Here is a 13500-nt window from a genome sequence, read left to right as displayed (position 1 = left end):
AGGGAGGGGGAGAGGAGGAACCACCACAAAGGGCATTGGGTGCATCGCTGTTAGAGCGCGTGCTTCATCGACAACACTCACGGCAGCCAATAAGAGACGCGAGGGGCAAACCGCTGACCAATCAGCATCACTTACAGGGTTAATTTAGCAGTGAAGCCCCGCCCACGGACTTTAAGAGCTCGCGCGGAGCTTTAAATAGCAGGTGCTGGGGAACGCCAGCTCGCGCCGGGTTTCTGTATTTTGTTGTTTTGTTTTCTTGTTTTGTTTGTTTGTTTGTTTGTGTGTGTGTGGTTTTTTTTTTTTTGGTGTGCTGCTGTTCGCTTGTGACCTTTGCACCATGTCCGCCGCCAGCCCCGAGCCGTCTGTACCGATCCCCACATCCCCGGGTCGGGTATTCTTTCAGACGGCACCCGGTGTGGGCTGCGGGGGTAATGGCCCGGTGACTCGGGACGACCCGGTGCAGAAGAAGCAGGGTAAAGTCACGGTGAAGTATGACCGGAAAGAGCTGCGGAAGAGACTCGTGCTGGAGGAGTGGATTATTGAGCAGCTGAGCGAGCTGTACGACTGCGAGGTTGGTACTATGTGTAAGATGCAGCTGTATGCGCATTTGCACAGCTGTGCAGCTGCATGCGCTTCTGCACAGCTGTACGCGCCCCTGCACAGACGTATAGCTGCATGCACATTTGCACAGCTGCATGCACATTTGCACAGCTGCATGCGCCTCTGCACAGATGTACAGCTGCATGCACCGCTCTTTCTTTCTTTCTTTCTTTCTTTCTTTCTTTCTTTCTTTCTTTCGGTGCATTAATTGTCAGTATCTGTTTATTTGACCTGCTTTTTTTTTTTTTTCTGGACCTTTCTGCGATGCCTTTACACATCATCATCACACAACACCATCATCACTGCTGAATTAACGCTTACACTGTGCATTCCTGTCCATCTGTCCTCAAATACTAGAGGTTTTACCGTCTAGGCTATACCTTACTATCATGAGTGTGTCATGCTGATTTAGTGCTTGATTTAGCTTTTAATGTGATTTTTTTTTTTATTATTATTATTATTATTATTATTATTATTATTATTATTATTATTATTAGCTTGATTGTAGAACAAAAATGGGAACTGGGGACACCTTATCTGGACTTATTTTTCTTGTTATTGTTGTCTGAACTTCTCCTGATGCAGCGTTTCCCAATCCTGCTTTGAGCGTATTAGTATTCTTCCTGCTCAGAGATACCAGACTCCTCTAATCAGCTCATTAATAAGCCCTGCATGAGATTAAATAGATCTGTAAACTGTAACATCCTGTTGTTGTACTGAGGAATCAGGATAAAGCTGTATAAAGCAATGAGATGTTGAACACCGTCTATATTTGAGATGGTTTTTCTGTTTTCCTAGTACAGGTGCTTGCCAGATAAAGACAGGATTGTCAAAGAATGCTGTAATGTACAGTATAAGGCTTGGAGCTTGGTAGTGCTTGGATTGAAATGATTGCCCAAAGCAAATAAATGCACCATAATGTTTTTGTGTGTTATTGTACAAATCTTAATGGTACAGTGTTTTCAGGGTCAGATGCCTATATTTCATGTAGCTGTACACACTTGCATATGTATCAGTGAGTTTCTGATGTTATCTGCTTTTGTTTGGTGCTTGGACCCCTAAATGTTAGACTATTCTCTGGATAAACCAGTCCCAAGGGGTGTTAGAGCAGGAAAAATACTGTTCTCTGGGACCAGGGCTGGGAACCTACGCATTAGGTGGTAAGCATTATTTAGAACATTAAAGGTTGTATTTCAGTACTCGGATCCCCAAATGTGAAACATATACCTGTACTCTTTTAATCATATTTACATTTCTTTGTAGACCCCTCATTTTGGAAACAGCTTATGACCTGTTGTTCCACTTGATAAGAGTTGTAATTTCCTACATCCAAACCAAGTACATTTTAATATTTGCACAGATTTGCTAGATTTAGACAGAAATCAATGTCATTATAAAGTCAAAAAGAGCTAGATTTTAACATTCTTGACTGCCTTGCCAAGCGTGACTAAATAGCGTTATGGAATTTTCCAAACCCATCACCCAGAGTCTAGTTTTGTATTATATCGACGCATGGTTAATTTTTGAAGTAGTGCACGTAAAAAAAAAAGGTGTGAGTCATAAATTTTGGCCTGTTTGGGTCCCTTGGCTACTCCTAACTGAATTGTAGCCACGTTGCTCTCCTTAACGCCATTGTGTGTGTGTTTTTCCACGGCAGATTTATAGCTGACTGTGTCTTGTTGCAAACAAGGGAATCTGTATATCAAATGGTTGAACCTTTTGAACAAATCAGGTGTGTAGTATCTGCTCCATCTGCTATTCCTACTTCTTCATCCTCAAAGTGCTGTTCTGGTGAGACATGGGTCACCAATTAGACTAATACACTGCTGTGTTCTTCACCTGTCTTATTGACCCTAATTGGGAAGGGGGTTGGGTTTTTGTTTTTTTTTCAACTGAAGTGTTTCCTAATCCTCCTTCATCATCTTGGACTAATCAGCACTCCAATAAACCCTCAATGAGATTAACTGGGTGTGTTGGAGCAAGAAAATGTGCGGTTCATGAGAGCAAAAGAAAAATAAGACACTTGAGGTCTATTATGGGCGGCACGGTGGTGTAGTGGTTAGCGCTGTCGCCTCACAGCAAGAAGGTCCTGGGTTCGAGCCCCGGGGCCGGCGAGGGCCTTTCTGTGTGGAGTTTGCATGTTCTCCCCGTGTCCGCGTGGGTTTCTTCCGGGTGCTCCGGTTTCCCCCACAGTCCAAAGACATGCAGGTTAGGTTAACTGGTGACTCTAAATTGACCGTAGGTGTGAATGTGAGTGTGAATGGTTGTCTGTGTCTATGTGTCAGCCCTGTGATGACCTGGCGACTTGTCCAGGGTGTACCCCGCCTTTCGCCCGTAGTCAGCTGGGATAGGCTCCAGCTTGCCTGCGACCCTGTAGAAGGATAAAGCGGCTAGAGATAATGAGAGATGAGATGAGATGAGGTCTATTATTAGTTTGCATTTTGCTCTAAAGAAGCTTGAAACTGTGCTGAAGTGTTGAATGCAGAAAAAGTCATTTGCATTGTTTTTCCTCTTCGCATCAGGTCATTAACTTTGTAAGAAATTAGTACACATGGCAGCGAGGCTACGGTGTATCGACAGTGATTTGGGAACATGTATTGAAGCTTTGTTTGAACAGCTTCGCATACAAATTGAACCAGATGTCGATTTATTTCAGTGTTTTTCTTGTACAAAATATACAACTGTACTGCGCACATTCCCAATGCGTAAACAAGGCACATCATCGATGGATATGGTTAATGGTTTTTCATACTTGGATGATGAATTAATGCCTTCGAATGTGGTTTCCATTCATCTGTGTTCGATTCCTAACCAACCTGATTTTATCCAGTCCATGTTTAAAAAGATTCCGGTTTTGTAGTGTACAAGGTAAATCACCACTGCCAATGTTGCGGTTACATTTTAGGCAATTTTTGTCCCTCACTGAGTCAGGTTGAATCCTGGTATTATAGTATAGGAGATCTTGCATAAAATTCTGTATCCACTTGCAATATTAAATGCTCAAAAGTACTTTTCCATAGCCCGTGGAGGCGTGTCAGTGTTTGCTCAGGTACTCTGGTGATCACTTGAGGGATACAGCAAGATGTGTTGCGTTCCCGAAGGAGGTTAAGGTCTAGGGTGTGTGTGTGTGTGCAAACAACAAAGATTGTAAATTGAATGGGTGTTGAATGTTAATGGTAATGGTGTGGATGGTGTTCGGTACAAGAAAGACAAAGATCAGAACAAAAACAAGTCTGTATTTTAAGTAAGACGAGACATTCAGTTGTACCTAAATGATGACGTGTAGGTGGGTGCAGTTCTTAGTATAAGCGAGCTAGCATAAAGAGAGAAAGAAATGAGCACACAACTGACCACCAAACTATTTAGAGAGGTCAAGGACTAAGGCCCTGTCCACACGGCAACGGATCCAGGTGAATCCGATAAAATTTTTATCGTTTCGGCCTGGCGTCCACACGGCACCGGCGTTTTGGGTGCCCCAAAACGAAGTCTTTTGAGAACGGGTTCCAGAGTGGAAAGATCTGGTAACGGCGCCGTTGCGAAGTCATCTGGATGAGTAGAACGGATTTGTTTACGATGACGTCACAACCACGTGACTGTGAGTGCTTCACGCCGGGTAGAAGTGTAACGAACTCGATGCGAGTTGTCAACAAATCCTATAACTTGGTTCATGAAACGCGCTTATAAAATATTTTCACTGTGAATATTTATTGTGTAATGGTGCAAAGTGAGAGAGCGAGAGAGTGAGAGAATAGCCCTTAGGGCAGAGTCAATCCCGCCAGCAAAAATAGGGAAAAAAAGGAGCGATCTCACCTCTTCAGATGTTGGTTTAAGTCCTACAATACATTCCTCAAAAAGGGCGTAGCAGAACAAATTAATCCATCAACGTGTAGCATTCAAGTTATTCCGGACCATTAAAGACGCCGCCTTCCGCGTAGAATCATACGTCATCCTCGCCGCCATATTGGATGGGTCAAAGCGGAGAATAAAGATGCCTCATTCATGTGCTGCGTTTAACTGTACCAACAGGTTTGCCATCCAAACAAGATCACATGAGATTACCTTTCACAGGTGAGACTGGAAAACTACATTTCATTGTATTTGGTCATTATAATGTAATTTTACGAACAGATTTTTCTGACTTTGTGGCTAATATGAAGTCTCGCACATAATAGTTTATGCGCATGCGTCCTTACTACTTCTATTGTTCTGGTGTCTCTGATGGGACCGTCTTACAGCGCCCCTAGAGGTGTGGCATGTGTATTGCATCGTTTTCAGCAAGCGTTGCGTTGCCATATGTACCTGATATTTTACTGATCCGTTGCCCATGTGGACGCGATATATATATATTTTTAATAACATCTCGTTGCCGTTGTCGTGTGGATGTAGCCTAAGTACCAACTATGAAACAGCTTAAGTGACAAAAACTGGCTAGCAATTAAACAGGAAATGAGCCAGTTGGTTAATATGAGGGCTCCATTGTGCTTCTTCGAAGGCCATAAAGGCCTCTGCATGCTCTTGCAACAAGGCTTTCGCAGATAGCTTTTCGCAGACAGTTGTAATTTATTGTTGAGCGGGGAGTAATAGGCGTGCGCGATGTTATTCACCGCCACAACGCAAGGGGGCGCAAAGTCGCTAGGAGTAGTTGGTGGGTGTGGTTAGTGGAATGTTTATCCTCCGGTTACTTATGACTAGAACTTTTTTTTTTATAATGACTAGAACTGGAGTCGTATAGATGTACGTACTTCCTCAATCAACCGCTCTTCGTGCTGCTCCAGCTTCGCTCGTGTTTTTAAAAATGCCGGTCGTGAAAACAAACCAAACCGGGAAAGTAGGGAAGCGGAAGTGCGTGTACAGCGGATGTAGAGTGGACCAATCAGAGCCCTCTTGTCTGCGGCGCTGTCTGCGAGGCTTCTGCGGTGGTCACAATTTTTGGGAGGTGCGCGCAGAGCGTCTGCGAAGGTGGGGGGGCTACGCAGACACTATCTGCGACACCGTCTGCGAGGACTGGGTTGTCAGCATAAATTGGCCTTAACTCCACTCCTTTGGTTGGTTCTCCATGTTCCCATTGGTCAGATTGGTTTAAACAGGTAATGATGATGATTTGACAGATGAATTAATCTATACAGAGTAAAGCCAGAGCAGGAAACACAGTCAAATGGGGGGTTGGGGGAGAGTACACAGAAGCAATCAAACTGACTCCTAACCCTGTCGCACATTGGAAACAGCTGAGATGAAAGGCAGCAATAAACTGAGAGAAACCTGGCGAGTGTATGTTACATTTTGTTAATGGCGCTTATAAATACAGCTGGTCGCTTTCAAAGAGCTCGTTCTGCTCTGATTGCTCATGATTGCTGAAAAGGTTGTGGGTGGATAGTGATTCTGGTGCTGCAGGTGATTGTTGGTCATGAATGCTAATCATGTTCACTACTGGACATAAGTGATGAAGGGGATGTTGGATACATATGATCAAAGACCTGTAAGGATGTCCACTTGTCTGCAGACACACCCTCATCTGTGCCACAGCTATTAATTTTTTTTTTTTTTGACTGCTCAGTGCAGAGTCACATTTACTGAGTTGGAGAGAATCTTGGGCCTTAAAGTCTAATTTTGCAGGGCTTGCAGTTCCTAGCTATGCAACTGAATCTATTGTTTATTTGACAAGATCTGTGTTGTCCAGTGTAGGTGAGCTTGTGCCCACTGTAGCCTCAGACAGTGGTGGAAGCCAGTGTGGTCTTTGGCTCTTGTAGCCCATTTACCTCAAGGTTTTGAAATGGTTCACATTGAGATACTTTTCTGCTCACCATGTTTGTAACGAGTGGTTATTTGCGTTGTTTGAGTATGGAACTAGTTGTCACGGTGGATGCTGAAACTGTCAAGTAGAGTCGGCAAACATTTCTCTTCAATGTTAGGGTCATCACCTCTGTATACCACTGGGGAAACAGAGCAGGTGACCTCTGACCCCTGTAAGGAAGTATTACAGTAAGGAGGAACTGCAATAAAGATTGATAAAATATAATGTTTGTAAGGTTCTGGTTTGTGGTCTATGTGCTTGTTTGCTTGAATACCTTCTGGGTTCCTGGGTCAAAAGGTGATGTAGAATTCTCACAGAATCTCTGCTCCTTTTATGCCCGATTGTGTGACCAATTAAAGGACATGGGACATGAAACATAAATGCACGCTATATCAGTTTCTTTCCATTAAAAATATGAAATAATTGCATCAACAAATACAAAATTTATCTATTAAATTCAGCAAAATCGTTATATTCGTGATGATATGGCATTTCTGCTCGAGCTCCGATATGCATATTTTACAACCGGAAGAGCCGCTGTCACGTGATCACATGTCACAAAAACTTTCGGGCACAGCACAAGCGAGTAGATGAATATGGAGAAGTGGATGACAAGAAAATTGTTTATAGTCTTTAACGTACATTGAACATCATGGTGTATTGTGCTGCTTATGGTTGCAATAATTCCAATGGGAAATGCCCTGGAGTAAGTTTTTTTGCATTCCCCAAGGACCCGAAGCTGAGGAAAGTGTGGGCTCACTACTGTCGTAGAAAAAACTTTGTACCTACTGTTTCCCACAAACTGTGTTCGGACCATTTCACTGAGGATTCTTTCAACATTAATACTCAGGTACTGAACGATTATTAATTGCCAAGCCAAATTTAAGAGGTTACTTAAAGATGGAGCCGTTCCCAACGTCCCAATTCAGGAACAAGACGGCGGAGTGAAACCCGAAGTGCTACGGCTACCACGAGGTGCATTCGCTAAGCGACTGAAAGCCGAGGTAAGGATTAGTATTATAATTTTGGGTGTATCAATTATTGATTATCATAATTCTGACTCATCTCTTTCGCCAAACAGCGTAGTGTTGTTGGCTGTGTGATGGCGTTTCGCCATTTTGAATGTTTTCATCTCAGACTCTGGAAGCATTGTATCCAGGGTTTGAATTATAAATTTGACCCTATGGGGGTCTCTATTTAAAAAAAAAAAAAAAAAAAAAGCAATGCATACTCGCTCTCCTGGACCAGCGCACTTTTGCGCACTGCAGTGCACAGCTTTCACACACAGGTGCGCGCATGCACGCACGCGCGCGCGTACACACACACACACACACACACACACACACACGGTGTTGCGCAAATATATATATTAGTTAAACAAAGGAAGATCGTTGTGAGATAGAGGACAAGTCTTCTTTGGACTTAACTTCACATTCGATTTCGCAGGCTGCAAATTTCAGTTTGCGCACATAGTGGTGTGGTGGTGAAGTACAGCCGTACATGTTGCAGTTTAATAACACGTTCAATACAAAGTTATGGCTGCATGGTGATCGGAAATGAAACGAGTTTTATTTATATTTATATGGTGATATAGGCTATTCAAGCTTATTATGGTGATATATGACGTATTTGAGAGACTTCCACAGAAAATTAAGTTTGCTTCTTTCATGGGAGCCTGAGGGAATGGGAGCTCAGCTCCCATTGGCTCCCACGTAATTCGAACTATGATTGTATCTCAATCAATCTCGAAAAATATCAGCAAAAAAAACCTAGCTTGCAACGGACTTTAGCTAGATCTATGATGAACTTTCAATGTATGATACAAAAATAATACTTCTTTCAACAGATCATTAGCCTTTGAGCAGAATTGTTTTTAACTTACCAGGAAGTGTTATCGAGCCGACCGCTTTCAGTTTCATGAGGATTGAATGAACTCTCACTCTCAGAATCATCTGACCCGTCAGAGTAAAGACAAGATCCATGTTCATGTGAATTTCCAGCTATTGGTTCAAATTGATAGGGTCTAACTTCACATCTCTGTGAAACATCGGGAATGTCACTGTCGATGGTGTCCATTTCGGTAACCTGTTTACATTAGATTCCCAAGCGCTGGCTCCTTGGAAAGTTTTTGTGACATCACGTGACCACCTAGCTAATTAACGAATCATTGTTTTACGCTGATGTATAAAAAAGTTGAATAATGTGGTGATTTTCACATTTTTGACGCCCTGCAGTGATTTAGATGGCATTTCTTATGTCCTTTATACATAATTATACCCAGAAAAAAAATCCATGTCCCATGTCCTTTAACCTGCTTATTGTGGAATCTTCCAAAATGGTGTAACTTGTTTTATATTTACAAAAGACAATGAAGTTGGTCAGTAAAACTATTGAAAATCTTTCATTTGTACTTTTTGTCAGTTAAATAAAGGTTTGCACAAATTAACAAATCCAGATTCTCATGTAAGGTAAAGGCCAATGCTGTGAAAAATTTGAGGCAAATTTGTTTAGCCACATAATGATTTTACTTACTAACCCCTTTTTCAGAAAAGTTGAAATTTCCAAAATGCAGTAAAAAAAAATGTTTTTTTTTTTTTTTTGTTAATTCATGTGAACCTTTTATTTAACTGACAAAAGTACAAATAAAAGCTTTTCAGTAGTTTTACTGAGCAACTTCGTTGTATTTTGTAAATATAAACCAAGTTTTATAACTTGATGTCTGCAGCACATTTAAAAAAAAAAAAAAAACCAGTTGGGACAGAGACTGTTGTATTACGTCACCTTTCCTTTTAATAACACTTGAATCATATGGGATCTGAAGATACTAATTGTTGCAGTTTTGCATTTAGAATTTGTCCATTCTTCCTTGATACAAGACTTCAGCTGCTCAACAGTCCGTGGTCACCATTGTCTGATTCTTCTCTTCATGATGCACCATGCATTCTCAATAAGAGATAGATCTGGACTGGCAGCAGGCCAGTCAAGCACACGCACTCTGTGTTTACGAAGCCATGCTGTTGTAGCCCGTGCAGAATGAGGTCTGGCATTGTTTTGCTCAAATTTGCATGGACTTTCCGGGAAGAGATGCTGCTTTGAATACGTCTCTCTAAATCCCAGTATATGCCCCAATATATCAATGGTACCTTGACACACATGCAACTCACCCATGCCGTGGGCACTGATGCCCCTATACCATCACAGATGCTGGTTTTTGCACCTTTCTCTGATAACAAACTGGATGGTCGTGTTCACCTTTGGCACTGAGAACTGGATGTCCGATTTTCTGAAAACAAGCTGAAGTGTGGACTCTTCTGACCTCAGCATATGTTTCCACTGTCGTTCAGGCCCAGAGAAATCCGAGGCATTGTTTCTGCATAGAATTGATAAATGGCTTCCTCCTTATATAATACAGGCTCAGGTTGCATTTCTGGATGCAGTGACAGATTGTGTGACATGACAACAGTTTTCAGAAGTACTCCCAAGCCCACGTGGCTATATTTGTCACATTAGCATGATGGTTTCTCAGACAGTGCTGCCTGAGGGTTTGAAGTTAATGCACATTCAGCAGTGGATTCCAGTCTTGCTGTTTACACACTGTGATGTCTCTGAATTCCCTGAATCTTTTCACAATATTATGTCCTGTAGATTTTGAAAGACCTAAAAACATGGGTTGTGAAATGTGTGGTTGTGTGTGTGGCGGGGGTCTTTTTTTTTTTTTTTTTATAATTTATTGACTAACCGTTCTGTCATGAATTTTTTGGCACAAATAAGTGAGCGATAACCCATCTTTGCTTTGCTTGCAAAGACTGAGCCTTTGGTGCTGCTCCTTTTATGCCCGATCTGTGACCAATTAACCTGCTTGTCATGGAATCTTCCAAAATGGTGTAACTTGTTTTATATTTACAAAAGACAATGAAGTTTGTCAGTAAAACTATTGAAAATCTTTCTTTCATTTGTGCTTTTTGTCAGTTAAATAAAGGTTCAGACAAATTAACAAATCCAGATTTTTTTTTTTTAATTGCATTTTGAAAAACATCCTAACTTTCCTGGAAATAGGGTTAGTAAATAGTTAGCTTGCGTGAACCAAGAGATGACTTGATGGTTGCATTGCAATGCAAATTTTCTATTTGATAACATAACCAATTGCATTTCAGTCATTATCTTTATTAGCTACGTAACAAAATGTTTTATATTTTGGAGTTTAGTTACTATTAAACAAAAACGTCACCCTGAAACGCAAAGTATTTTAATATTTAAATATCTGCAATGTGCTTAGCAAGACTGGTGCAAATTTGTTGCTTGGTGCTGTTTTTGTTGTTCCTGTGAGAGGTTAGCGTCCCAGAGGGACATTGCTAGCACAGCTGCAACGGTGGTTAATAGAATAAACAAACAAAAAAAAAAAGTCCAATAAGCTCAAACGTAGTGGACAGGTTTCGCAATAAGCTCCTAAAAAAAAAAAAAAAAGCACAAGAACTATATGATTTAGTCGAGCTGAATGACAGCAAAGGCTCGGCGGTGCTAATTATTATTCTGCAGGATGACTAGCATGATGTCATTGATGGCAGTGCTAGTATGAAAGTTGAAGCCTTCAAAGCTGATCGGTTTGAGCAAAGCAAAGTGCACAGGTAAGAGAGCGGGACAGACTAAAGGATGAAAGTGCTGCATATTCACAGATCTGGAAGGTAAATATTTCAGTATTCAACGTCTGTATGTGGGAATGATATTAAGTCAGTAAAAACGTACCTTCCACATAAATTTATGAAGTTTTATTCCGAGCTTTTGGACCTACGGTCCATCATCAGGGACATTCCATTCTGTCCCTGATGATGGACCGTAGGTCCGAAAGCTAGGAATAAAACTTCATAAATTTGTGGGAGACACGTTTTTAATCGGCTTAATATTTCAACATTTTTTTTCCTGCTATTTTTAGCGGAGCACCATACCTAAAACCTCAATGGGTTTACTATTTTTTCTTTTTTTTTTTTTGTGGTTTGTACGTGTACCACCACTCATACACACCGCCTAGTGGCCAGTGCTAGTAATTACCCCCACACACACCGCCTAGTGGCCAGTGCTAGTAATTACCCCCACACACACCGCCTAGTGGCCAGTGTTAGTAATTACCACTCACACACCGCCTAGTGGCCAGTGCTAGTAATTACCAGCCACACACGCCGCCTAGTGGCCAGTGCTAGTAATTACCAGCCACACACGCCGCCTAGTGGCCAGTGCTAGTAATTACCAGTCTCACACACGCCGCCTAGTGGCCAGTGCTAGTAATTACCAGTCTCACACACGCCGCCTAGTGGCCAGTGCTAGTAATTACCAGTCTCACACACGCCGCCTAGTGGCCAGTGCTAGTAATTACCAGTCTCACACACGCCGCCTAGTGGCCAGTGCTAGTAATTACCAGTCTCACACACGCCGCCTAGTGGCCAGTGCTAGTAATTACCAGTCTCACACACGCCGCCTAGTGGCCAGTGCTAGTAATTACCAGTCTCACACACGCCGCCTAGTGGCCAGTGCTAGTAATTACCAGCCTCACACGCCGCCTAGTGGCCGGTGCTAGTAATTACCAGCCTCACACGCCGCCTAGTGGCCGGTGCTAGTAATTACCAGCCTCACACGCCGCCTAGTGGCCGGTGCTAGTAATTACCAGCCTCACACGCCGCCTAGTGGCCGGTGCTAGTAATTACCAGCCACACACGCCGCCTAGTGGCCGGTGCTAGTAATTACCAGCCACACACGCCGCCTAGTGGCCGGTGCTAGTAATTACCAGCCACACACGCCGCCTAGTGGGCTTAGTCTGGCCAGGCAAGCTATCTACAGCTCTTCCAAGCTCCCGAAAAATCGGGAACTTTGAGCAACTTTGAGCAACTTTGAGCATCTCCAACGGCCCTGGGTAGAGGCATGTTCAAGGCACTGACGTAGTAGAACTGCGACCGGAAGCCATAGATTGTTTACAGCAGGGGTTCTCAATCTCTTTTGGGCCGGGGACCCCAATGGAGCAGAAATTTTCCCAAGGACCCCCTCATAATCGCACCACAAATTTAACCATATAGGCTTATAAATATTTGTCCTGTTACATACAGTTATTACCACATTGTTTTAAATGTTTTATATTGATGGGATTACATTTTAGAACTCATCAGAATAGATAACAGACTGACAAAAAACACTCAATGCATTCAGAGGTAACTGATCTCATGGTGTAAAATGAATGGCAATATACTAACCATCAAAAAACAATGAAAAAGCACTGATGCAGGAACAGGCATCAAACTGCAGTAAGAGAATCAAACTGCTAGAAATATTTCATGCATTACAACTAAAAATGTTATGATTAACCATTTTTAGTGGTGGGGGTGGGGGCAGCTGGAGAGTGAACAAGTGAGATTGACAACAGTAGATAACTTTTTTTTTTTAATACTATGAAAATATCTGATTAACCATATTGTTGGTGGTTTTGGGTGGGGGGTGGGGGTCAGGGGGAATGCAACAGTATCATCATCATCATCAATGAGATGGATGTGCCTGTCTTTCACTACACAGTTTGTCCAGTCTTGGGCCGAATCCCATTTCACCCCTTGGACCAACCCCTTGGCCCTTCCCCTCCATTTTGCGCGTTCACGTGAAGGGGTAGGGGTATCCCAATCCCAGTTAACGCGGAGGGGTAGGGGAAGGGGTAGGGCTTCTGTACCCCTCCAAACGGAGATTTTCCTGGAGCTGACTCCGAACGAAGGGGTTTGAGTGATTTCCCACAATGCCATGCGGATTTCAGCGAGATTTCATGCGGATTTCAGAAAGATGGCGGTTCCCGCGGCGAAAGATTGTCATAAATGTATTTTCTCCATTATTTACGTGTTTTAAGGCCGAATCCCATTTCACCCCTTGGACCAACCCCTTGGCCCTTCCCCTCCATTTTGCGCGTTCACATGAAGGGGTAGGGGTATCCCAATCCCAGTTAACGCGGAGGGGTAGGGGAAGGGGTAAGGCTTCTGTACCCCTCCAAACGGAGATTTTCCTGGAGCTGACTCCGAACGAAGGGGTTTGAGTGATTTCCCACAATGCCATGCGGATTTCAGCGAGATTTCATGCGGATTTCAGAA

At 42.7% G+C, this 13500-nt stretch overlaps 1 protein-coding gene across 1 annotated transcript in view; it reads left to right on the top strand.

The window, feature by feature from the left end:
* The first annotated feature begins 285 nt into the window (after positions 1 to 285).
* The window catches only part of ppp1r14c (protein phosphatase 1, regulatory (inhibitor) subunit 14C), a 76208-nt gene continuing 62993 nt past the window's right edge, over positions 286 to 13500 (top strand). The window contains exon 1 of the mRNA XM_060936792.1: positions 286 to 571. Coding sequence (XP_060792775.1) covers positions 338 to 571 — 234 coding nt within the window. The 5' untranslated portion in view covers positions 286 to 337. The remainder of the gene's footprint in view (positions 572 to 13500) is intronic.

This window comes from Neoarius graeffei, chromosome 13 (assembly GCF_027579695.1).
Source record: "Neoarius graeffei isolate fNeoGra1 chromosome 13, fNeoGra1.pri, whole genome shotgun sequence".
Lineage (NCBI taxonomy): Eukaryota > Metazoa > Chordata > Actinopteri > Siluriformes > Ariidae > Neoarius > Neoarius graeffei.
The sequence above is the reverse complement of the archived record's forward strand: the minus strand, read 5'-3'. Positions and strand labels throughout refer to the sequence as shown.